Source organism: Odontesthes bonariensis, chromosome 21, assembly GCF_027942865.1.
Source record: "Odontesthes bonariensis isolate fOdoBon6 chromosome 21, fOdoBon6.hap1, whole genome shotgun sequence".
Taxonomy (NCBI): domain Eukaryota; kingdom Metazoa; phylum Chordata; class Actinopteri; order Atheriniformes; family Atherinopsidae; genus Odontesthes; species Odontesthes bonariensis.
In genome coordinates this window covers 14,223,126-14,250,137 of record NC_134526.1, presented here as the reverse complement: position 1 = coordinate 14,250,137, position 27,012 = coordinate 14,223,126, and the positions used below count along the sequence as shown (strand labels likewise).

The following is a 27,012-nucleotide window of genomic DNA, read 5'->3' as shown; positions in this document are numbered from 1 at the left end:
TCTGAAACTTGCTGGGTTCCAGTGTCCTGTGGCATTGAGCAGGAGAGTCAGTGTCGACTCTCTGCATGTTCACGGCTGCTTTTCTTTGTGTGTGTACATGTGCCTGTGTTCTAATGTATCGGTGTGGGCATGTCTGTATTGAAAAGTTCACTATTGAATGAGCACATTCAACAGAGCACCGTGCTCTTCAAATGCCAATGAAAATAAAGAAAGGGAAAATGTAGGCACTCTGAAGCAACAGGGAAAAAAACCAACAGAGCGAGACAGAGAAAGCAAAACCTTGCACTGCCAAGAGAGACTTCACAAGGTTTAGCAGCCCTCCACTCAAATATATAGAGGCCATAAATTCTCCACTTAATGTCCTTTTGGCTCCACTTTTTATGGTTAGTGACAATGACAGTGAGAGACTTCTCTTTAGAAAATGTTAGTCAACGTGGCAAATTTCAACAAACTCCAGGTTTTAGTTCCAGTTCAATATGATGCTCTGTTGCGGAGCACAAGACATTCAAAGGCATTCAAAATATTGTGTTTCCACTAAAGTTTGACAGGAATAAATCACTATAAAGAATGCAGGCAGCCCAATACCTGACACTTAAGTGTTGAGAAGACCACACTTGATTAAATAGATTTGCATTAGGTTTCCTTTTGGCATTCTCTCCAGGTTCCAATTTGGAGCTTAAAAAAAATTACATTTACTGTGACCATTCATGTACGACCTTACAAAAGAAGTTGAACTTAAGTATGAGCAGTAAAATTTATTACGCAGGGATCAAAAGTAACAGTCATTTTTGTGAGGAATGGCCCCTTTCAGAGTGGTAAATGATTAATGCACAAAGCAGTAGGGAGTATTTTAATATAGTTGGAGCAAACCACTTTGTACACTCTTTGGCGGTGTCAACCCCTATTATCACTGCAAGCAGAATACAGTGGTCAGAAAATCTAAAAAAAAGAAAAGAAAGTTTTTTTAAATTTCATGACTAAAAAAGGAAAGTGCTCTGAAGATGCAATCTACGACATATCTTCTAAACACTACTTTAAGTTGAAAATAGTACAAATATACTTAACATTGAAACTGTGAAATGTTATTGTTCATATTCTCATTTTAAACTTTATAATGATAACAGTGACACAGTTAAGATGTTATTAGATGAATCGCTATAGTTTTAAAGCATTTTTTTTTCTCTTATTCTTTGCTTTTTTTTTTGTCTTCCAAAAAACATCTTCTCTGGAGAAGACATCCAGGTTCTCACAACTATTTTAGGGTTAAACACTAAAACTGGGTTAGGTTTAGGAACCAAAACTGCTCGATATGAAGAAACATTATTGTTTACCCAATGGGTTAAAACACGGCTGCCTTCTACCCTGAATTAGGATGACAAAGGTCCAAATAAAATGTAGGTATATGATGCTGTTAGGTGAGAGCAGGCTCAGTAATCAGCTTTGTCTCAGAGATTTCTTCATGTTCCCTGATGACATTTTTTTTTTCGGGTATTGGACAGTAGATGAAACAGACTTTTCTTCAGAGAGAAACTCTTTGGGAAGCACTTTTGTTGCTTCTGCCCCTCTTGAAGTGTGCTGATGTCATTAAATTCAAAGTAAACATATGATGTAAAAGAAATGACTCAGTGTCAACATTTGTACTGTTTTAACTAAATATACGGTCTGACTAATTAGCTGATCGTTATTCTGTTTTTGTTTACATTCCACAGAACATATCACTCTTTGGAAATACCACTGTACAAGCTTAAAGATTTGAAACAGGAAAACTTTCTTTGATCTGCAGGAGCAGATTCCAACAAAAGCCCACAAATGTAGCGATATGAGTTTGTTTAATCTGTGAGAATGAAATGCAACATGGATATGAGAATGTTTGTCTTTTATGACGTTTTTTCCCCATTTTATTACAACACAAACATCCTTTTTTTACAAAAAGAAAAATATTCCTCTTTGTTTTTTGTGACTTATTGTTTATTATTCATACTTTTACAACCCCATTTTGCATGTGGTCCAGCAAAGACAAGCATGCACCATCATTCACTGTGGCATCAAAGTGTTTCAACAACCATGTGCATGCTCCAACAATACTCTGTCCAAGGATTACTCACGGTTTTCTTTGGAGAGCGAGTCTGTTTTTCTATTTTGTTCCATATATCAGTGACTCCATATACCCGAGCTTTGTGATGTCAGCCTTTTCTCTGTGTGTTTGTGGTTGATCACAGTCCGTCTTGATGGCTCATCAAGTTGTCTTAGCCTTCCAGCTTTTAGAACATTCCTTTCTTTATGTCCAAGAGGTGTTTTTTTTCATCAGTGCACACTGACTGTGCTGTAAAATACGCCCATGAATAGACCAAAAGCTCGGAGGTGCACTCAAGGCCAGGTACGTTTTGTTGATATTGGAGGAGTTCTGCCCTCCCTCAGAGATTGATGCCACTTTGGACTTGGCCATTCTTTTTGGGAAACAGTAGGAGGTCACAGGCTTTGAAAGTCTGCTTTGAGCTTTGTATGTGTGAAAATAAAGTAACACAGAATGAAGCTGCGTGGGAGTGTAAAAGACACGGAGCAAAGAGAAGAAAGTTTGGTCACCATGGCCTTGGTTTCATGTTAAGCAGAGGAGTGATTACCAGTGGTGAGAGGATGAGGGAGGAATGTGAATAAGTGACTGCTTGACCAACAGATGTGATAGATGTCTTTAATAACCTCTGGCTGCTTTTTTAGTGTCCCGAGGGATGTGTTGTTATTAAGAACCAGGTCTTATTATGATGACCACCTCTTTTATCGTCTCCCACATCAAGCTGGGCCTCAATCCAGACAATCAAAATAAACACAAAATCCAAATCCCTCTGTACTTGTGTTGATGCGGCACTTATTGATGGTGCCGCTGTGTCTCAGTTCTGACTAAGGAAGATGTGGCCTGGCATTAACCAGCAGTGGTAAGAAAACAAAACATATTGGTTGCTAATGACCTGTAGAATCACAGGGAATCTGCACTGCAAAGGCCTACAGCCACCGGTCTAACATCAGTGCATTTGGGTGAATTGCAAAAGAATGTTTAGGTAAATGGTGTTTGATGGTTTTAATAAGCATTTCCATTATGGGTAAGGAAGGAAGAAGGAAGGAGAGGAGCTCACTGGGAATACATGCAGGACCGTGGGACCCATAAGAACTCAGGCTCATCATTGCTGAAAAGAAAATGAGAACATTTTATTGTGCCTCCATTTCTTCTTCAAATAACAATCACAAACTCTTTCCTTTAGTATATCTAAGTAGCTCTATGTTGTATCATAGACATAGAGCTGGTGAGGGCCCATGTTTTATTAATTTGCAGATGAGCTCAGCTATTGATGGCGTTGGCTGCCCATGGGTTCAATTAGGATAATACAGGGAGAGGGGCATATTATGGGCCGCTATTTAAGTGAGGGTATATCTCTTCCTGACAGTTATAGTCCAAATGCAACAAATTGCACCTTGGTGGCTGTGAGCGGCGCCATATCAGTCCTCTGGTGATGAAACATGGCAGTGTGGCAGGTTAGCTGAGTGGAGACAACATCAGGGTGGGTGAGCCATGCAGCCTGTCCTCTCTGAGCTAACAACACCAGCCTAAATTCAGCCTTTTCCCATTCAGCTAATAGAGGCCATTTAGAAAACAGCGGTCTATATGGTGCTGTGCTGAGTGCATGCTCTACCCAGTCAACCCTAAACAGTCCCACTTAGCACGGCTCTCTCTAAACTATTGCACTTCTTCTCTGCAGCCCTCTCCGGGTTGAAAGCCTGCGAGTGTTAATGGCTCAGCGGAGCAAAACTGAACCACGTAAACATCACAATTTTACAAATACAAAACAGTGCGTCTGAATATTCTCACAAGCATCTATAAAAAGGGGAACAGCTACAGTCTGTACTTGACCACTTAAACTGCTCAACCCCGTCTTTTTTCTTTGTCTGTGATGACTAGTCAAGGCATTCACTGTAAATTTTTATTTTTTTCCAATGAAAACAATCCTCTGTACATTGTCCCTGAAATGCGTTGTGTGTACAGGGGAGTAATAAAGTGGAACTAAAGACACTGATCCATAAATGCTGAGCCTTTTGGTTATCTGACTTGCATGTTCAGTCTGTTGGAAGCTTTAAAAACTGCAGACACTTATTTAAGGGCTCATTTAGTGGAGTGTGTCAACTGTTTCTCAGCTGCGTTGGGGCGGGACGTTTAGGCTACAGTTCCTGAGATAACTCAGTCGTCACCAGACCGTAACAGCAGCAGTTTGGTAGGGTGAGCACTCAAAGTGGCAATGTAAAGAAAGTAAGGAGGATTCTCTTTAGCTTTTGTTTTTAATCAAGAACAAGAGTGTTGTAATAACTGTACATTTTAACTTTTAATGACCTCTTTCTCAGATTTATTCAGCTGGCCTCTTCTGCTGCCAAAGGAAATGACAAATGCTGTTTCTACGACATAATTCTGCATGAAATCCAGGACCTGTCAACATTGTTGTAAAATTAAGGCCAACTGTAGAATTAAAAAAGACCAAATATTACAAAAATATCTAACCATCTTTATTCCTACCCACTAAGCTTTCCCTCTCCTTGTTTCCCCACTGCAGCCAGACCGGGGCCATAGGGCACTGCTAATGTGCTTGGTGGGTCATTAATTCTCAGGACGGCCATGAGAGCAGCAGAGCAGGCCAGCTTTGTTGTTTGATATTGGAAAGGCAAAGCAGATGTTTGTGTTGGCTGGCAAGAAAAAGCAGCAAACATGATGCCAACAAAATCACCATTTCAAGCCAGGCAACAGCTGTCCAAATACATTTCAGCCAAAGTTGTGGCACAGAGAGGCAATGTTGATCAGATCAGCTTCAAGGCAAATTTTAGTTTTATTCATTCATTTATTTGTTGTACAAACCAAACTTGAATGACTGGCATGTGAACAGTTTTTCAAAAACAATCCAATGCTAATGAAATTATTCAAGGAGAATTCATATTTGCAAATCCTGAAACTGAAGGTGAACTGGACACTGATAAATGTAAAACACACAGCAGATTTTCTGCTACTGGTTTAAATTGTGATTTCACCTCTGAGGAGAGATGGGAAACAACAGAGGAAACACAAAGAAAATAAGCCATAGACTAACCCAGATTTTTTTTCATTGGCCATGGTAAAAATATAACAATGTATGCGCATATATAGACCCAAGAACAAGGACAGTTCATTTTATTCTGCCTTTCCACTCAACAAATATGAGCCATTCATCATCAACCAGATTCATATCTGTGAGCCGCACCGAAAATACAATGTGGGTGAGTGTGTGTGTGTGTGTGAAAACTGATTAAAGATAAATATTTTCTTAGTAGCCCACACGTCTCCCTGCCATTGCAGAATTCACCAGCGTTTATGAGTATTAGACTGTGTGGAATCGGTATGTGTTAACACTCAGAGTGTGCTGCCCTCTCCTGCTCTTTTCATGAACATCTGCTCTCAGAGCGACAGCAGTTACTAAGACACACTGAAAAGGAAATTTGCTTATCAATACTGCAATTGTACTAAAAAAAAAAAAAGTTACAAGCAGAGACACCAAAAAAATATTTGATGTCAAAAAGAATCGAATACATTTTCTTGAGCACGTCTCATTCTGTGCACTCATTGCTGTATACCATCAACAGCGCAAAACCAAACAAGCCATGAATGCACCCCCTGAATTTGCATTTCAGGGCAGTATTCCTTCAGTATGCATGACTGGCACCATCACTCGCAAAAACTATTTTCCCAAGCTCCCAGTAATTGCATCCTCACTACCTTAATTACATACCACATGCAAGACACTAATGTGATATTTGCAGGAAGACACAAAAGCCATATTCAAAACAGACATACCCGAAATGATGCTGAGATGAAAGACTCACAAATAGCTTACTAATTGACAGTCTCTATATGCTGCTGTCCTTAAGGGAAGGAGAAAGTATGCACCGGAGTAAAGAGCTTTGTTGTCATCGCATAGAAAGATTTCTAATCACGGGCTCGTTTTTCATCTCTCTAATTTAGTAGAAGTGGACTCAAAGCAGGCTAGTAATGAGGACTCAGAGTAGCCAGCAAGGTAACCGTGGTGACACGTGGTGCATTAATGTATGTAATCTGTTACTGTGTCTGTGACAAGGACACGTAGTGTGCTAATTAAAGAAGCCTTTCACTGCTCCTCCCTTAGACACAGGTCATGTCTCATTAAAGATGGTCTCACTGGATGGGGAGTCATTTACTTCTGCCTTTTTAGGGGGGGGGGGGGGGGGGGGGGGGGCAGAAGGGCATGCATTACAATTCATGCAAACCTGGCAGGTATATCATGACAGTATGAATAGACAAAAGACAACTTGCCTACCAAACATCATAACAAGCTATGCACAGGGGGTACTGAAGACGTGTTAGGTAAGAAACGTTGAACTGCCTTTGTTCAAAATCTAATTTTATTTCAAAACAAGAAGGTATCGACAAAAAAACAAACAAAAAAAACATCCATGTCACATTGATATTTCACATTTCTAAATACAAAAAATATATAATTAAAAATAATAATAAAACCACCTCTCAAAAATGCATTTATTTTGACACATTGATTTATAAAAATAAAAATAAACTTCTTAGTTCCGGGACAACGGCTCAGCAAAGAAACCAATCCCACTTTCAGAGAAGGCGACATGTAGCCTTACATCAGGATTTCTAGTGCACAGGGATAGTCACTCAGCAACCTTTGAATGGTAGTGCACAGACAGGAAGGCTTGCCTGCAGATAAAACACCATTTTAGAGAGTCCAATAATATTGCAACCCAAGCTTCTGGAATGCAACTCCTTCTTGACAGAAATATCTACTTGTTCCTACGTGCATCAACACCACAGCAGTCCCACGCATAAACATAAAAAAAAAAAAGGCTGAGAAAGCATGAAATGTGGAAAGTTGTAGTTATAGCTTGGGAATAGGCAGTAATATTTCTGGCATAACTGGGCACAGATTCTATGACAATCTTTCACCATATTGTATTCCAACTGGCCTGGGAGGAAACTTGTTGCCTGAATTGCGTGACAATTTCCCAAATTAGTTTAAAACCTCTCATTTATGTTTTGATTACTGATGGTCTCATAATTGGATAAACCAACAACCAATTAGAGCAACAAAAAGTGTGATGTGGCACTGAAGCAGAAAAATGTAAGCTAAAGGCTCAACAAAGAAAATACTACATCAAGTTGTTGTAATACATACGCAAAAACTGAGTAAAATGCTGTTCATTTCAGTGGTTGTTTCCAAAAATGCCCAGATGGGGCTTTTCTGTTCAGCCATCATGTCAAACCTGCCCCTCAAGAGATTAAGGGAAAGATTAGCCAAACACTTGCAAGGCCAGATGCAAATCTCTTTTAATGAGAGGGGGAAATCACTCAAATAATGAGATTTTTTATTCATCCAGTTTCTAGGCTACATAGACTTCTACAAGTTCCCCTATTGGCTGTTTTCCAGCTTTAATCTAAACCCATGATAGGAGACCCTGACCAAGCATGGACTGGGTTTCTATTAGCTGTTCTTTAATGCAGATGAAGGTACTCATATGACAGTAGTAAATGCTGCAGGAAAAACTGCTATTCCAGCATTGGTAGCAGCAGCCTACACTGAAAACCAGCCAAAAGAAAAGAAGGCAGAGTTACAGAATCTGAAAATAAGCAGATTGAAGCATGTATCAATATATTGTCAAAGCATACAGTACATTCATATGCCTGTGTGCGGCTGGAGGATCGGGAGAAGAGCAAGAAGAGAGAAGCATTTTCAAATGGTCTTTTTTTTTGTTTTTCCTACTTCAGCTTTTAAAGGTATCGACACTGAGAAGTCAAAGGTGGTGATATTGTTCTCAAGAGTTTCACATAATCAAAAAAAACATGCTCTTTACCCCTTGTCTGACCTTATTTAATGTCAGGGTGCTGTCATGATACCAAAACAGTAATATTTGCTCTTTTATGGTCAGTTTTGACATTAATCACTCAGCATTCTCATCACTTTTAAAAAAGAAAAAAAAAAAAAAAGGGATTGGGTAATTATATCTGAAATTTAAACAAATGGCGCTTCTTTGTGTTCTAAATCAACATGTTAACTGAAAACTGTCACCAAACAAGTGAAGCACTCTTTTGCATGCGTTTTTCTCTTGGTTGTGGTCGCACCAGTCAAATGATGTTGTTAAATTCTTTCACGTCAAATATAATGACCAATGTACTAAAGTGGTGCTTTTTAGACTTTTCAAGTGACATTCTACATTGTGGTTACCTAATGACTCTTAAAAAAAACTGGTTTGTTATGCCAAATATCACCAAATAAGAGTTTTTGTACAACAAACTCAAGAAATAAAGACTTTTTCAGATCAGTAGCATAACAAGGGGGAGAAAATTAACCCAAAAAAGCAACAACAGGGCACGATATTCTAATCATCAAATATTATCTGCACTTGTGACTGAATGTGCATCTAAATGCATTTATTGTACTACTTCCTAAATACAGAGAGTTTATGGAGGAATCTTACGCAGAGTGAGCGTAATTGCTGATGAAATACTAGAAATTGTGACTAAAATGTATCCGTCTTGGGAGTGCAATGAAATCTTTAAAGAAATGCATGACCCTGCCTTACACCAAATCCTATGTTCTACAACCTGACTCCTCTACAACAAGCTGAAACCTATTTTCACAGAAATGTATAATAAATATTTTGAACTAAGTAAAGCCCTGTTGCTAAGTTAACTCCCATGGGTCATACATTTTCTTGTAAAGGAGTCCATGTCTGAATATAAAAGCAAATGAGCAGTCTAAGACAAGTGCATATGCTCCCTGAGACTGGTCCATGTACTTACAGACATCTAATCCAGCCATATGCAACCCAAGTATTCTACTGTAAGACTAAACAAGTCACCATGACTGGCCTAAAATTGTGTTTGGTGCCGCTTTGGCAGCACCATTGTTTTCATACATTTAAGACAAAACACAAGGATTCACTATCAATCAGTCACAATAAGGCTCTCAGAGCAGCAAGTAAACCATACTGATCCCAAAATAAGCTGATAGAAAATATGTTAAGTTGGTCACAGTTTTCAGAGTAATTATTGCTCAACTGAAAATCACTTTGATTTATTTGAATGATAAACCATCCCCATATACTTGACCAGAGGCTGGCCTTCACCCACATATCTCTAGGGCGGTGAGATGCCACAGTAATTGGAAATAAGTGGGGAAAGCTGAGTGAAGTGTTTCAGCATGTGATGCTGGGATATGCTCCAGGTCCTCAGTCCTTTGGTGGCTGACAGAGGGACATCATTTCATCATGTGTCTCTGAGGTGACCTCGACTCTGCAAGCTCTGGAAGTGGGCCTCCTTGAGGATGCGGTTGATCTGCAGATATGACACCTGGTTTGTTGGGCCAAGAAGTTCTGAAGAGTTGCCAGAGATGAGGGGACTACAGGGGCCCACAACACACTGACTCCCAGCGGCATGTTCTGGACTGCTGATGCTGCTGCTGCTCTCACTGTTGGATGACTGTTTGATCAATAAAAATCATGATTGGAGTGTTATTTTTTTTTTTTTGTTCTACTCAAATTCAAGCATAAAACGTTCATGTTTAAGATGAGACATGGAATTTGCCAAAAGTAGATCACAAAGACATCACATGCTTAGAAGACAAGTATAGGGAAACTAAGGTTGCTTAAAACACCCACATGTCAAATAACCTGTAGGTTTGCCCATCGTGTTCATTCAGTCTACATCACCTTTACAGACATATTACAATCAAGTGTGAGTACATGGTTATTATAACCACTAGTGCGAATTTACTGGGACTCTAAAGATGTGAACGCTGTTCTTTACGCACTACTTTTCTTAATTGATCAACAGTACATTGAAGAGGTGTATAGAAATGTAATCCTCCTGCAAAGTCTATTCTAAAAACAAGCACCAATGATGTTCTCCCACTTGTTAGTCTGGTACTGTATGCCATTTTTCTAAATGGAGATTGACCTAGGTGTCCGAGAGGGACCCGGTAGACCCTTGAGGAGTGGTGAGGACGGCAGAATGTACTTTGCGCTTTCCTCAGCTGAGGAAACAGTTAGTTTCCTTTAATAGGTCTGTTGATCGTGGGAACTACCATGGAAGTGTTCTGGTTAACGGTCAATATTTACATCTAATTAGTTAATGCTGGGGATTTATCAAAGAAAATAGCGAAAATGAGTTTAAACTTAACAAATTAACAGATGAGTAATATTAAGGTAGAAAGTGCCCCCTTTTTTTTACTCAACATAGGATATTTGTCTCCATTTTTGAAAGAGGTCCAGTTGGTGTTTAGACCAATTTTGCTGATGCTTAGCTTTCATTTTTTGAGCAAGCTGTGGCCACATAAATTAGAAAATAAACACATAATGCATAGAAGAATGCTGCTTAATAGCTGTCAGTCACCAGATTTGATTAAAAAAATAAATAAATCTAATGAGGAAAACGGCAACTTTAAATTAGTGGACGATTAAGATTCCCAACATCTTAAAAGGATTATTGACGGATTTTGGATGCTAAACTATAAAAAAATAACTGGATCAAAATCTGATGTTTCTGAGACTGATCAGCGAGTTACTGTCACAGCCAGTAAAGCTGAAAAAAGGTCGATTAATGCAATTAAAGGTAGGTTAAAGGCATCTCTGACATGGGAAGAGCACCAATGAAACTTTTCTATCTATTTTTTTTAAAATTTTCTTTCAGTTAAGATCAACTGAGCTAAAATATAAACTCAATTCACAGCTGTCTGTTTTACCTCAGAGTCCCAGGCATCCCGTCCTGGCACAGGGGAGAGAGGATGAGCTCTGCTCTGCCTTTTGGCTTGGGGCACCAGGTGGCCACTCTCCTCATCACCACCGCAGCGCTGGCGTTTTCTGTTATGGGTTAAAGCAAAATTACAAGTGTCATTACTGGGCATCAGATATACAAATGAGGTAGTAGTGGTTTCACAAATCTCTTTAAAAAATAATAAAAATAAAATAAACAAAATTGAAAAAAGCACTAACAACATGTAATCCCAGAGCTATTTTTGAAGAGCAGGTAGATTTAATAAATAAACTCCAGTCGTTATCCTTTCTTACTTGCTTCTGCCTCAACGTTTTTATAATACCGGTACATGTATAAATTCTTTTTGAAGCTATATAATGCTTTACACTGTCAGAAAATCTAGCGGTCACTGTACCCAAACAAAAAGAAAGGCACGTTAGTCATGAAACTGCTAGAATATGATATTGGTATGTCGTTGTGGTAACAAACGCTCAACCAATGGCTGCTCCACATTTCTAAAATGGATACTGCAAGTTGTGAATAAAAATCCACTGTTTCAAACTGATAACAAAGTATGAAGTACTGTAAGCGCCGCTCACCTGTTTTCAGTCAACATATGATGACACTTCGTCAAACTGGAGGATCTTCTTTTTTATTTCGTTCGGGCCTTTAAAAGGCTACACGGTAGTCTGATGTCAGTTAATGGCCTATTACCTTACTTAAGCTAACTTAGACTGCCTAGCTGATTATACTGGATACTGATATCCTATCAGTATCCAAATTGGCAACAATTGCAAATTATTCAGCTATTACGATTAACGATATAGACACTATTAAGTAGTGTTAAATGATAACTATGCTGCAAAATGTCGGCGTTGACCAGCTAGCTGATAACAAGCCAGCCAGCGCTTTGTCATTGGTTATAAGCTAACGCTAACGTCACCGCGAGCTAACGCTGCCTTTATATCCGATGTTGCTGACAATAGTTGACAAACTTATATTAGGTAATAATTAGTCAGTTTCTTTTTAACCAGGTAAAGGACTTCGGTAACAAGGACCAAGTAAAATATATTGGCCTTTAATCCAGACTAGCTGGCGTTACCATCCTCGAACATCCAAACGCGAGTTCTGTTTACATGTCACAGCGCATGCGCAGAGATATGGTGCTTTTATGGCCCGCGGGTGTTCAGGCAATTGGTGTAAGATATTCTTGTGCTGTCTAATCATGGCAGAGGTTCTTGTGGCATTACCAATGTTGGATTTAAGTAGCAGGGTAGTATTGATGACAGTATTTGTAACATAAATGAATTACTCTTTTACGAGGTCAACGGTGTGCTCCAAAAGCCTGTTGAACAGACACTAATAAGGCAGCTTTCCGGGAGTTCTAAATGCAACACAAAATAAAAAAACGAGCGCACACTCTGAAACGGAAAAAGTGTTATCGGAATTAAACACCCACACCGGTTTTATTATTTTATTTCAGCCATAAATGTATAGATTTTTATTGTAAATTGTCCTTAGGAGTGAGTGTGTCTATCCCGTTTCAATTCCTGTCTCTGTGAGGCCCTGTGGTGAACTGGCGACCCGTCCAGACTGCGACCCTGAATTGGATCAAGCGGGTATAGAAAACGAATGGAATGGTTAGATGGCTGTATATTTTCCTCTAACACACCAATATAGCCTACTTACATTCAGAAATGTAATGGCATATGATGAATTTCCCCAAATGATGTCGCTACAAAATCGCTGTTCGATACACTGTAAATTGTTACAATTAGTTTCTGGACTGGAAATACCGAATGATATAAATAGATATTTAGTATTACGGACACTATATCACCTCATAAAATCAATTTGGTGAGGTAATCATAAAATAGAGAAATCCTGAGAAAATGGGTAGCTAATATTAAAGTGATTGTGTATATACAAACTAGCTGTTCATAATCGTTAAACAAAACGTCCAATCTGAGTGAAGTGTTACCCGGAAGTTACACCCTGTAGTCTCTCAGTGTGTCCAGCCAGCCAATGGTTTAAAAAAAAAAAAAACGCCTCCGCCAATGACTCAAACGAAGGACGGAGGTAAGATTATCAGGGATTCTCTGTAGCAGCGGACCAGCGTGTCCAAGGGGAATCAACCGCAATGGGCAACAGCGACTCAAAACTGGATTTCAGAAAGGCAGTGATCCAGCTTACGACCAAAACACAGGTTAGATCGCTTTTATATTGCTGAATGAAGCATTCTAGAGAGCGCAAGCGGATGAGCGCACCGAGGATCACCGAGAAGATGGGCTTCTTATGCTGTGGCAAAAAAATAAACTGCCTCTAGTTGCAAATAGCCCAATATGTATTCACAGGGATGTATTCTACAGGGTGGAAATGTTGACAATGCCGATGTGTAAAGATTTAATGCGTCGTTTAATATGAGTCGTGTTTGTCATAAATTGGATTAAATGATCGTCGATTCTGGGATGCAAATTACCATAACCCTCTATTCAAGCAGAAGCCAACGGATTTAGTTTAGATTATAATAAATCATGGCGTTGAGCAAAATAATAGTTGATGACGTAAGCCCGGTACTAACCACTTTTGTGATGCTGCAGGTGGACTGTGCTTAGGTCAGTGTACATAATAATGCTTTCACTCTTGCCAGAACAAGCAGTTGTGTTTACATTGCTATTAAACATGAGATGGTTTATGTAACAGAGGATACTCAACAACAATGCAGGCCTATGAATTCAAATAAAAACGCCAATGATAATGTTTATTGCAGTGCAGTGCAGGATCAGTTAGGACATTGAATTTGGAATCTGCTTCACATGGCTCATATGGGAAATTTAATTTGGACATATTTTCTACAGCCAGTGGAAGCCACAGATGATGCCTTCTGGGACCAGTTCTGGGCAGACTCCACCACCACAATCCAGGATGTTTTTGCTCTGGTGCCAGCTGCAGAGATAAGAGCTGTGCGAGAGGAGTCCCCGTCAAATTTGGCAACCCTCTGTTATAAGGTACACACTGAACACCATCCATGCAGTAGCCCATGGGAAAATGTGAGTTTGTATGTTGAGAGGAGATTGCACCATGTGGACATGCTTACATTAGAGACTTTGTGGATTCATGTTGTTTTGAAAACAATGCAGGATTTTGTTTTTAGAGCCCTGTGCAGACGCAAATGGGGGAATAAATGAGTCAACTCCCCTTCCTTTCACTTTGCTTCCCGTCTTTTGCTCCCAGCTTCCGTTTGAAGCTGCCTATCAGAAACAAAACAGACGCACAGAGGCGAACAGCATAATTAGATAAAGAGTAGGAGATGAGAGCACTTCAAGCTAAGCTCATTCATAGGGTTTGTTACCTATTTTAGAAATGGGCTGCTGCAGGCTGTTGATGAATTGCAGATAATTTTTGTCCATAAGAACAATACACTCCTTCTCATAGACAAATTATTCTATCTGTCAAATGAAACATACTGTGATTTATGGTGTGTATGTGTGTGGAGTTCTTATTTTTTTATTTTATTAACCTTTATTTATATAGGTTCAATTTCATTTTGTGGAGTATCCACAGAAGATGCATAACAGTTTACAAAGAGTCACATTTTATTAGCAAAAGTGTTGGACCTATGCATAGTCTCATGTTTACTTCTGCACATGAACAGAACACACACCAGTGTTCACCTCCTGCTTAAAACCCAAAAAGTCAGAAGGATCGTGAGGCCCCGCTTTCACGGTCTGTATTCATACTGAAAATCAAGATCAAGCGAGCTTTTGCCCTTAATGCCTACTTTTGGAAAAAGAGAAACATCAGTACTGCTGAATTAAGGGCATCTTAAAGAAGAGATACAGATCGACATGTATATTAAATGTCCTAACAGAAATGTTTAATTTAGTAAGAATTTAGTATTACAATTTTTTATGGAAAGTATTCCAGAAACATAATAATGTTATAAATAAATAATAATGCACACTATGAGCACATTAAGTGGGCAATGCCTTTGAAATATATTATCACTTATGGAGAAGAAACAAGTGAGATATTTGAAATTTAAATCAAAAACAGTCTAAATCAAGACGTTCCTTTGAGTTGAATAACAACTCATGAACTGAACTCAACTCATGAGTTGAATAACAATTCATGAACTGAACTGAACTCATGAGTTGAATAACAACTCAGAGGAACTTGTTGCCAAATTCAGCAGATTTCCATTCTTGGCTCAGTTTTTCTCCAACCATGTTACTTGATTGTCCAGGCCGTGGAGAAACTGGTGCAGGGAGCAGAGTCTGGTTGTCCAACTGAGAGAGAGAAGCAGGTCATTCTGAACAGCACTCGGATCCTGACGCGTATTCTTCCTTACATCTTTGAGGACCAGGACTGGAGAGGATTCTTCTGGTCAACAGTGCCCGGTGCTGGGCGAGCTGGGGTGAGTGTGTGCTGGACAAGAAAGCTTTGTTTGTCTCTAATGATGTTTAGAAGTTTAGACAAAATTCAAATGACTTTTGTCAGCAATGAATACTGCTGTTTAAACCTGTAAATGCGATAGATCAGTATCAATACAAGACTATTCTGATTAACATTTCACATCTCTTTGTTACCCTTTTGAGTCTCTCTGTTGTTGTGTCCATTGTGGTTATTTTGGCATTTCTGGCATTTACAATTGCTGGTCAGTATTTCTGAACACTGAATCATAGTGCTGTTTCATGTTGGATCTATAAACTCTAGCCAGAAGCAATAAGATGCCTAATAATGTTTCTAAACAAAGCTGCAAAAACTGTTTATGAATTCAGTTTAAAAGGTCAATTGTGAATGCTCCTCTATTCATTACATTATAACATACAACCGCTCACGTGAGGGGGTGAGTGATCTGTTCCTAGAACTGCGCTCCCCTGGACAGAGACCTCTGATGTTCCTCAGATCTGTTGGAGCCACTCTCCCATTTTGAGTTCATGGCCCTGGGTGCTGAGATTACCACTTGTACCACTATTGTCCTCACTTCTTGTGTCTTTTTATCTTCCTCTCTCAGCCGTTGGTATATTTCAACCCTCTTATGATTTGCTTCTTGATGTTACTGTGGCTCAGGATTGCTACTAGGATTTGTCACTATTGCCCTCTTCAGTAGTTTGTTAACCACCTCAGTGTCCGATTGGTAAGCCATCGCCAGTTTATCTGTCTGGACCTGGAAGTCCCACAGGCCCTTAGCTCTGTCATTTTTCACCACCTTTAAACTCGGCACAGATGTTCCTGAAGCCTGTTCCCACCACTTGATTACGGTCCACGTATGAGCTACCTGTCTGCCTCTTACAACCTGCTGCTGTCTCAGAGTTCTCTTTACACGGCCTGCAACCAGGGTCCTGTCTGGTGTGGCACAGCCCAGCCTTTATTATTTTTGTGCTCAGGAGTTGGTCTTGAGCACAAGCAGTTCTTTCCTCCAGGACCAACTTGGAGTTTTAGCCTCTGCAGCACCAGTTTTTGCTGGCGCAGATTCAGTACTTTGGCAGTTGAAACAGAAAAGCTTAAAGTTGAGCTATGATTCCAAACCACCACTGGAACCACTTTGGTGGAAAAAAGACATGAGATGCTTCATTCCGAAGACACAATTATATTTAAGATGTTCACCGAGGTTATAAGCAAAGTATTTTCTTTCAATCTTTCATTCAGTTGATCAACTATGAGGAGGTTTGTAACAAGGAAATTATGCAACAAAGACATTTTAGTTGATAGAAAGCTGTTTGTCATGAGGCATATTCCTTTTGTTTTTCCGCTTAAATCGGGGCTTTCATTAACTTGGAGAGAATTGAAAAACTTTTTTACGCCTCACGTGTCCACCCTTTTTCAGACAGATGAGTTGGATGAAGATGATGGAGCCAGACCATTGGCTGAGTCACTGCTTCTGGCTATTGCTGACCTTCTCTTCTGCCCTGACTTCACGGTGCACAGTCACAAGCGAGGCCCTGTGAGTACCTGTCCTGACACTGTGCAATCCAGTTGCAAGTCATTTGTCATCTCTCCACCATCGGGCAAACACAACTATTCTGGACACATTGGAGCAAGTTTTTCTTCTCCTAACTCTAATTTGTTGTTTTAAAGGTTAGACACATTTTCCAGGCACTGTTTCTTCCTTCCTGACTTAAAGTCACCTAACTAACCTGTCTCTCAAGTTTAGCAGAAAAGACAACATAGAAAGAGATACTGCCAGTTACTCCAGGAAGAATTCCACTTCCTTCATGAGTATGAAAGGAATGTTGCCTGCCACAGTGCCAGTTTGACCTCACAATGAACGTTCTTGCCATTTTAACATTCTACCATAAACTGGATTGCAGACAATGGTCTGTTCAAGGAAGAGAAAGTGAGACTCTGCTCTTAAAAAAGAAGGCATAACCTATTTGTTATGATAAACTATGTCCAGTGATGGATAGATGAAATGACAACTTATTTTGTGCAAAGAGTCAGTCGGACAGTCTGATTGAAATAATTACATTTTGATGTGTCTTGTGACCGTATCTAGGACTCAGTTGAGAGCATGCAGTCTTTAGACAGCTGTGAGTACATCTGGGAGTCAGGGGTAGGATTTGCTCAGTCTCCTCCTCTCAACTACAGCCATGATCTGAATAGGTGAGTCAGCTGTTTTTGAATAGTTCCACCTTGCAATATCTAGGCCATAAACTTTTTTTTTCAAATTTCACTGCGGGACTTACTTCTCTCTGTCTGCCTTCATCATTTTTCCCCTTCAGGACAGAGTTGCTGAGATTGTTATTGACCTGCTTCTCTGAGGCCATGTACCTGCCTCCTTCATCAGACAACAGTGTCCTCAATCCTTGGGTGACATTCTTCTGCTCCACAGAAAATAGGTAAAGGACATATGTGATTGTGTGCATCCATGCAGATGTCAAGTGACTATTTAGATGACTTTTGTAAATGCTACAAGAGGTGAAATGTTTAATAGGTGACCTGACATTAGTACCCGGTCTAATAGACACTGAAGGGGCCTCTGCAAAGTTGCATGCCTCTGCATGCATTTTACCCATATATGTGGGCAATTCTAACAATGTATTTACTGAAATATGCAATGGATGATACTGCCAATGTGCATTTACATATAAGTTTGTTTTTAACAGTAAGATGTCCAGAACACATGTGTGCTGCACACTGATTAATTCATGAAACGGAAAAATGCCACGATGCAGTCTCCAGCAATGAGGAGCTCAGGAAGAAAAGCTAGCGTTAAGAGAGAGACAGAGAAATTTAAAGGAGAAAAAAAAGAAAGAAGAAAGATTAACAGTTAAAACCTTTTGACTGGACAAAGTGCCAGTATTCAATGCAGAAAACGGGTCAGAAAACAGGGTCAAAGTGGAATTCTGCCAATGCTCCATCTACTTAAGCATCGCAGCATCAATAAATCAAATAAAACTCTCAAAAATCTGATTTTTAGACACTATCTGAACAAATACAGAATGTGTTTCTTAGATGTAATGAAACAATTATAAAATCATGCTTCAGGAGCATTATCAATAAGTCTCCTAATACATATACTGCATATAGCACAGTAGTTGAAAGTTGATTCATTGTTTATTTTTGATGTGTAGTTGTAGTTACATAAGCTTTTCTCCATACTTTTTTTGCTCAGAAAAATGTCTTAAGCTGCCGTGCCTTTTAAATATTTTACCAGTGAAATATTCGGGAAACAAAGCAATTCTGCTCAAGATGATTCCAGCACCCTCAGACCAAAAATCAAAATGGATAAACTAAAGAAAAACTAACTATTATACTCTGGCCACAAATTATTCTAAATACTATTATAAAAACTCCTTTCATCAACACAACAAAGTGTACTTTGAAGTTTAAAAATAATTATATATAGAATGTACAGCTGAAGCTTCTCTTTCCAAAAGTTGTCCTTGTTTGTATGGACAGTCCACAGAATATTATGTGAAATATAGTCTATGACCCCTGACCTCACAGGGTAATTGTTTTCCTTCATCACAAATCCCCCCCCTTGCATGAATGTACGCAAGATGAAACATGGTCCACATGGGTCAGAAACACTCTATTTGGAAATGGGTGTTTGAGACTGCACTCGTACAGGCCCAATGGCCACAAGTTTATTAATTACGTAGCTTGTGGTGGTGTGAGTGTGGATGAGGGACCGATTTAAAAAAACAACAAATGAATAAATAAATAAATGTCCCTTTTGATCACTTTTTGAGGATTAGGAAAGACAGTTACAGCTGTTAGCAGAATTTATCAGAATTTATATCAGAAAATAAGATAAGATTTTTGATTCACATTTATTTATTTTTTTTTTTAGCAAAAACCAGAGTTTGGTTTGTTTGGCATTTCATTGTTTTCCTACTTTTAGAAAATTAGAGATTTGCAGTAACATTATGTATAGCTTACAGTGCAGATGGCTTGTGGCTTTGTAGCTGAGATATGGGTGACATTTCCAAAATCAAAGTTTGCAGGTGTATGTTTGACTATGTTTACAAAGTTAAGAATTTGGCAAATTTTTTTATCCATGTATCCATTTTCTATACCCGCTTAATCCAACTCAGGGTACATCCTGGACAGGTCACGAATCCATCACAGGGCCACATAGAGACAAACAAGACAAACAACCACCCATGCTCACACTCACTCGTAGGGTCAATTTTGAGTCACCAATTAACCTGATTTGCATGTTTTTGCGTGGAGGGAGGAAGCCGGGGTACTCAGAGAGAACCCATGCATACATGGGTAGAACATGCAAAAGCCACACAGAAAGACCCCAGCTGGGATTTGAACCAGGAACCCTCCTGCTGTGAGGCAACGGTGCTAACCCCCACATTTTGTTATGTTTATGTAAATATTATTTATGGATTTGGTAACACCATGTTAACACAATTGACTAAAACAGAACATTTCATTAAAAGTTGCAGCTTGTGTTCATTTTTTTTGAGCAATTCACTAACATAGTCTTCATGTTTTTCTCCACAGACATGCGCTGCCTTTGTTTACGTCTCTGCTTAATGTGGTGTGCGCCTATGATCCGGTGGGCTACGGCATCCCATACAACCACCTACTCTTCTCTGACTACCGAGAGCAGCTGGTGGAGCAGGCTGTGCAAATCCTCATTGTGACGCTGGAGCATGATGGAGGGGTTTCCCACCCTCCTGCCTCTCCATCCAGTATGGAGGAACAAGAGGTATGACAAGGTCATGATGAGCATATCAGTTTGTTGATGATATTTGATGTGTTATGTTGTATTCAAATACACCTTTTTCTTTTTTATTGTGCAGTCTGCAGGTCCTGAAAACCTGTTTGTGAATTATCTGTCAAGGATTCACAGAGAGGAGGTACGCCTAATGTGTAAAAAAAAAAAAAAGAATAATAATTCCTGTGGCAAACACTTGTTAAAAGCTATTACTGTGCTCTTCCACTGGTAGGACTTTGACTTTGTACTGAAGGGCCTCGCTCGTCTGCTGACCAATCCTCTGACTCAGACTTACCTGCCTAACTCCACAAAAAAAATCCAGTTCCACCAGGAGCTGCTGGTGCTTTTCTGGAAGCTTTGCGACTTCAATAAGGTTGGGATGTGCCAAATTTAGCTCAAGTGTGGCATTAGAAGAGTTTGTGCTTTATTATATAACACGGCCCACTTTGTGTTCCTGCCACAGAAGTTCTTGTTTTTCGTCCTGAAGAGCAGTGATGTGCTGGATATTCTGGTCCCTATACTGTATTACCTGAATGATGCCAGGGCTGACCAGTGTGAGTCTCCTCTTTTTCTTCATTTCAACAAACTTCTTCTTGACAAACATTCATTAACTTGTAGTGTGATGTATCCTTGCTGCAGCACGTGTTGGACTCATGCATATTGGGGTGTTCATTTTGCTGCTGTTGAGTGGAGAGAGAAACTTTGGCGTGCGCTTGAATAAACCATATTCCGTCCATGTGCCTATGGACATCCCGGTGTTCACAGGGACTCATGCTGACCTACTCATTGTGGTGAGAGACACACCAACTAAAGAGGCAATATGCTTGATTACTATCTTATTAAAGTACAGTTAAGTATCACAGCGGTTACTTGGTTTGTTTTCCAGGTTTTTCACAAGATTATCACTACAGGCCACCAGCGTCTCCAACCTCTCTTTGATTGCTTACTCACCATTGTTGTAAACGGTGAATCTCTCTGGTGCTATCCACAAATTTTATCTAGAATATCAACATTGAAATGTTTCAGGCTGTGTGTCATAAGAAATGGTTGTCACACATGTTTTAATTGAATAAAAAAACATTTATTCAAAATGTTTTATAAATGTCTCCTCTGCTTCTTGTGTAGTTTCCCCATATCTGAAGAGCCTGTCTATGGTAGCTGCCAATAAACTGCTCCACCTGCTGGAGGCCTTTTCCACCAACTGGTTCCTGTTCTCTGTTGCTCAGAACCATCACCTTGTTTTTTTCCTTCTCGAGGCATTCAACAATATCATTCAGTACCAGTTTGATGGTAAGAGAAAGCTGGGGAAACACAGGAGTTGTATACAGATAAACTGTTTGTTTTTACACTGACAGGTTTAAGCTTTTTCTCAGGCATGTTTATTGATATAGCTCTGTCCCTCTTTATCTTACTGCCAGGAAACTGCAGTCTAGTCTATGCCATCATTCGCAAGAGAAACGTGTTCCACCAGCTGGCCAACCTGCCCTCTGACCCCAGTACAATCCAAAAGGCTTTGCAGAGGAAGAAGAAGACGCCTGATGTAATTTCTCGAACAAGTTCCCAAGAGACTGTATCCATGGAGGGCTCACACCCTGCTGTGCCAGCAGAACCTGGTACACTGAAGACCAGTCTAGTTGCTATGCCAGGTACTGATATTTTTAGTGTATATATATATCTATATGTACACCACCCTGTTCAAGGAGCAGCAGAACATCCAGAGTTCAAAACAAAGATAGCACAGTTCAAAACAAAAATACCATGCCATGATGCGTTCAGTAGGATTCCTGTATTAGTTAGTAAAAGAAGGAATCGAAAACAGGGTTGCTGGGTGAATCTATCTAATCTGTTAACGGTACCACGTACAACTCAGAATACAATAGAGACCAGTGTAAACTCCACAAAGCTAGCTTTAGTCACTGTTAGTTAATGACTTCATAATTTCACACAATTTAGATTTTCTTTTTTTTCTGACAGAAACATGGTTAACAGAGAGCACAAGTGCTACTGTTCTTAATGAAACAGCACCCCCAAACTTTAGTTTTATGGATAGATGCCGAAATGGGAGGAAAGGTGGGGGAGAAGCTGCCTTATTTAAAGATACATTCCAGTGTAAAGAGATCTCATTTGGTGAATTCACTTCTTTTGAATATCTTAGTTTTTTTTTTAAAGGGTGTTCCTAAAATCCTGTTCTTAAAGGATAAGACCGGTTTTTTGACATTGGGCCCTTGATTTCACATTATAGCATGATGTTCTACTCACCCCTGCTTGTTGTTTGTCATTTGGAGCTGTTCCGAAGATATTCGCGAGGCGTCTGGCTGCTCTCTTGAGATATTCGGCCATGAAACGGTTTCCTATGGGCAAGCTCATACAGGCACAAACTATGCTGTTTATAATTTATTAATTACTCTACACTAGCACTGATAACGTGGAGGTGCGTCGCTTACTTAAAAAAATCCGGGTTATTGTAATTTTGATTTTTTTGTCGTAAAGTGGGTGTTACTGACGTCATCGTCGTGCTACTGCCACAGGCAGCCCACAGACCTGCTGCCTATTTATTCATTCGGCTAAAATTCAAAATTAGTAACCCGGATTTTTTTAAGTAAGCGACGCACCTCCACGTTATCAGTGCTGGTGTAGAGTAATTAATAAATTATAAACAGCATAGTTTGTACCTGTATAAGCTTGCCCATAGGAAACCGTTTCATGGCCGAATATCTCAAGAGAGCAGCCGGACGCCTCGCGAATATCTTCGGAACAGCTCCAAATGACCAACAACAAGCAGGGGTGAGTAGAACATCATGTTATAATGTGAAATCAAGGGCCCAATGTCAAAAAACCGGTCTTATCCTTTAATCATTTACAGATCTCCAGTATACTGTGCAATTTTTATTGATGAATTTTCTGAATTATTGTCTGTTATTTCGACTGATTTTAACCATTTTATCTTGACCGGGGATTTTAACATTCACATAGATAATATGACGGATGGTAATGCCAAAGAATTTTCTTCTGTGCTGGACATGTTTGGTTTGTGGCAACATGTAACAGAACCTACCCACCTTCGAGGTCACATTCTGCACCTGGTCATTTCTAAAGGTGTTGATATTTCTTCTGTTGTGGTTATTGATTTGACCTTGTCTGACCATTTTTGTATTTTATTTGATTTATTTATCACTCAGAATGTTCAAACAACCAGCTTCTCAGTTAAGAAGAGGTACATCAATGAGAAAACAAGTGCTCAGTTTAGGGAGGCCATAGCTGTGTTACTAACAATGAGCGCCAAGTTGGTTGAAGGACTGCTGGATCATTTCAACTAAAAAATTTTGAATGTAATGGAAGCTGTTGCACCGATAATAATCAAGAGCACCTTGAGCATACAGAAAACCCCATGGAGAAACACCACTACAGTCAAAAACCTCAAAAGAGAATGCAGGAAAGCTGAACATAAGTGGAGGAAAACAAAGCTTCAGATTCGCTATGAGCTGTACAAAGAAAGCCTGCGTATATAACAATGAGCTGTGCAAGGCCAGACAGCTGCATTTATCTGAAATGATTAATAAGAATGTCAACAATTCTCCAACTCTGTTTGCTATGGTTGAAAAACTCACAAATCCTCCTAAACAGTCAAACCCAGACCTCCTCTCCACAGAGAAATGCAACGAATTTTCCAATGCTCTTTTAACTGGACTTCCCAAAAAGAGCATTAAACATCTGCAGCTCATCCAGAACGCTGCTGCTAGAGTTTTAACCCGGACTAAGAGATCTGAACACATCACACCAGTTTTAAAATCTTTACACTGGCTTCCAGTCAGTCACAGAATAGATTCTAAAAGTTTGCTGATGGTTTACAAATCCCAGACCGGTTTAGGCCCAAAATACATCTGTGATATGTTCAGAGAATATAAACCCAGCAGAGCTCTTAGATCCAAGGACTCAGATCAGCTGGTCCAGTCCAGAGTCCAGACTGAACATGAAAAAGCAGCATTTAGCTGTTATGCTGCAAACAAGTGGAACAAACTGCCAGTGGAGATTAAACTTTCACCAAATGGAGACATTTTTAAATCCAGGTTAAAAACACTTATTTTCTCATGTGTCTATGCATGAAATCTGCACGATATCTTTTAATTTATCTGGACTGTTGCTTGTTTTTAAATTCATTTAAATTATTTAGTTTGTTTCTCTTTTATATTATTTTTAATGCTTCTTACACTCCCTGCTGCAATGCTTTTATTTTATGTGAAGCACTTTCAATTGTTTTGTACATGAAATGTGCTACACAAATAAATTTGATTTGATTTATGTATATATATGTATGTATTTTTTTAATATAATGCGTTAAATGTTTTCAGTGGGCCAGTGACTGCAGGGAGGCCAGTTTAGCAGCTTTTAACATGTGCAGGATGTGGTTTATGCCGCTGAGATCAGCAAGGCCTGCCCTGAAAATATCACTCTGAATCTCAGAATATGTTGCTCCTGTATTTATAATGAGGTTTAGCATGCCCTCATAGATGTACAAGTTACCCATACCATGTGCACTAATACAACCCCATTTCATCCCAAATGCTGCCTTTTAAACTGTCCGCCAGTAACAAGCTGTGTGGTTCCACTTGTTTTTAGCATGAGATGACACAGAGTCCATGATTTATGTATACGTAGGCCCAGAGCAGGCAGCAGCCATTTTAGATCTTGTCGATATGTTTCTTTCTGATATATTCTTAACAGATTGATCTGTATCTCCAGCAGAAGTTTGGTTCTTTTGATACACATTGATTCATGTTCTATTCATGGCTTCCTTCAGGCATTGATAAACTGACTGAGAAGTCCCAGGTATCAGAGGATGGCACCATGGTGTCAGTCCCTAAAATAGACTCCCCACACACTGTCCACTCAGACCAAAATGCTGCTGCTGGGACCAGTGACACCGAGTCAAACTCAGGCAGAGACAATGAAGTAAGTGTCTGTCTTTGACTGCATGTGTTGGTTTAAATGTAAGCGGATACTTGCTAATCTGTTTCCTCACATTATCAGGATGTTTTCTACACTGAAGCAGAGATGGAAAGAAGACGTTTGTCAACTGCATCTTCAACGTCATTATGGGCTCCCACACCAGAATGGGTCAGTAAACTGTCTCGCTATTATTTCGGTTTTTGATCAATTTGGAATATTTATCAACAAGAACATTTTATTTAAAGTTGCTTCTTTTGTCCCAGGTCCTCTCCTGGAAGTGCAAGTTACCTCTGCAGACTATCATGCGTCTTCTACAAGTGCTTGTTCCCCAGGTGGAGAAGATCTGTATCGACAAGTTAGTTTGACTTTTTGTGCAAAAGTCTTATAGTAGCTCTCAGAAAATCTCACCAGAAACTCAGTTAGATCATGCTTTATGTTTCACTGCAGGGGTCTGACAGATGAATCAGAGATTCTGAAATTTCTTCAGCATGGAACATTAGTGGGTTTGCTGCCAGTTCCTCACCCGATCCTCATCAGGAAGTATCAGGCCAACGCTGGCACTGCCATGTGGTTTCGCACCTACATGTGGGGTGTCGTTTACTTGCGGTAAGCCAGGCATATTAACTGTATAATATTGAAAATTGACAACTTTATATGTTGAGTAAAACTAATATATTTTGTTTTTCTAGCAACGTGGATCCTCCCATCTGGTATGATACTGATGTCCGCCTTTTTGAGATTCAGAGGATGTAGACAGAAAGCTTTACGTATCAAAAATAGACTGTTCTGACTCCAGGGTTCCTCCTCCCTTCAGTATCTGCTGGTTTCCTGGTAAACTTCACTGTGTTTAACTTCCTCGTAATCATAATGCCTGCCCCTTATACCATTTACTAAGGAGCTGGAACATTTCTGAGTTATAAACTTTGATGTCTATTAAGAAATGTGTTCGTATTTTTCTCTAAACCTAAAGACCACAGAATGTCTGTCATAGTACTGACACGATTGGTGTGTTTTCTGAAGGCTGAGGAATTTTTCTTGAAAGCATAGAAGAGGAAATATTAAACCATTGTCAGATTTCTAATAGAGAACATGTAACCCATTTCGCATTGGCACATTATTGGTGTTTCGTATTTATTTATCGTTCTTGCTATGCTTTAAAGTGAACTTGCACATTTGTAAGTTGTTCATTATGGTTGTTGTTTATGTGATGTTTGGAGACAATAATGCAGATTGTATGATTTTATGTAAAAGACCAGGGTTTATTTTCAATCTGGCTGGCTATGCTCACAGTGCTTACGAGATAAAATGTTATTTTCCTTAAAATATATATTGATATGCATCTGTGAATCTGTGTCGATCGCATTACTGAAGTGGATTTCAATGTAAAATCTTTTAAATGTTGTTGTGGTTCCTCACAAATGTCTGTGTTATATCTGAATTCTAGAACGCTTTCCCCTGATGAGATATTCAGTAGGTTAACGTGTTTGTGAACGAAGCACCTTCAAGTATTGGCCACTAGATGGTACCATGTTCCTTTTCAGCAGTCAACGTATTGGCCAATTTTGCTTTACCACAATTACCGCCAATGGATATCTTTCCCATCTGGGAGAACCTCTCAGAGGGATCATCAGATTTTAGTTTACGTTTAGGTCCAGATCTTAGTTGTGTCATCCGTTTGAGTAACTATTTCATGACCTAACAGTAGGGTCCGCTCTTCAAACAGGATTTTCATTCAGGAGAACAGCTTGGATTTATCTTTCCCCCCCCCCCCCCAGCTTTCAGTAAACACACAAGAATTTTTATAGAACTTTGTAGCTCAACGAGCCACATCTTCAAGGTATTCCAGTCACCAAACGTTCCTCTCAAAGCGTGGGTCAACATTTTGTTGCCACAATTTAGAAAAGCAAACCCACAAGTGTTTTTATAAAGCCTGTCAGTTTGAAATACAGGTACTCTTTTGCTGTTTAGTTAACATTATAAAATTACAGCCATTTAGTGGTTTTACATTGTCATTTATAATGGTCAAACTGTAAAATGTCTGTGGCACAAATATATGACCCTCAGATGCATATAA

The 27,012-nt window shown here is 39.5% G+C and overlaps 2 protein-coding genes across 2 annotated transcripts; one reads left to right on the top strand and one right to left on the bottom strand.

Moving 5' to 3' along the window:
- Positions 1 to 6,426: 6,426 nt before the first annotated feature.
- Positions 6,427 to 11,950, bottom strand: LOC142371678 (protein VCF1). The gene is made up of 3 exons (XM_075454395.1): positions 11,410 to 11,950; positions 10,800 to 10,917; positions 6,427 to 9,538 (listed from the first exon to the last, which is right to left on the bottom strand). Exons 1-3 carry the CDS (start codon positions 11,424 to 11,426, stop codon positions 9,326 to 9,328), a joined length of 348 nt encoding a protein of 115 aa, XP_075310510.1. The 5' UTR covers positions 11,427 to 11,950; the 3' UTR covers positions 6,427 to 9,325.
- An 893-nt stretch (positions 11,951 to 12,843) lies between these two features.
- On the top strand, positions 12,844 to 26,285 carry hid1a (HID1 domain containing a). The gene is made up of 19 exons (XM_075454023.1): positions 12,844 to 13,016; positions 13,669 to 13,818; positions 15,057 to 15,227; positions 16,641 to 16,757; positions 17,310 to 17,416; positions 17,536 to 17,652; positions 19,775 to 19,982; positions 20,077 to 20,133; positions 20,224 to 20,364; positions 20,455 to 20,545; positions 20,631 to 20,782; positions 20,878 to 20,956; positions 21,117 to 21,281; positions 21,410 to 21,637; positions 24,790 to 24,941; positions 25,020 to 25,106; positions 25,202 to 25,293; positions 25,386 to 25,544; positions 25,628 to 26,285. Exons 1-19 carry the CDS (start codon positions 12,951 to 12,953, stop codon positions 25,689 to 25,691), a joined length of 2,403 nt encoding a protein of 800 aa, XP_075310138.1. The 5' UTR covers positions 12,844 to 12,950; the 3' UTR covers positions 25,692 to 26,285.
- Positions 26,286 to 27,012: the final 727 nt, after the last annotated feature.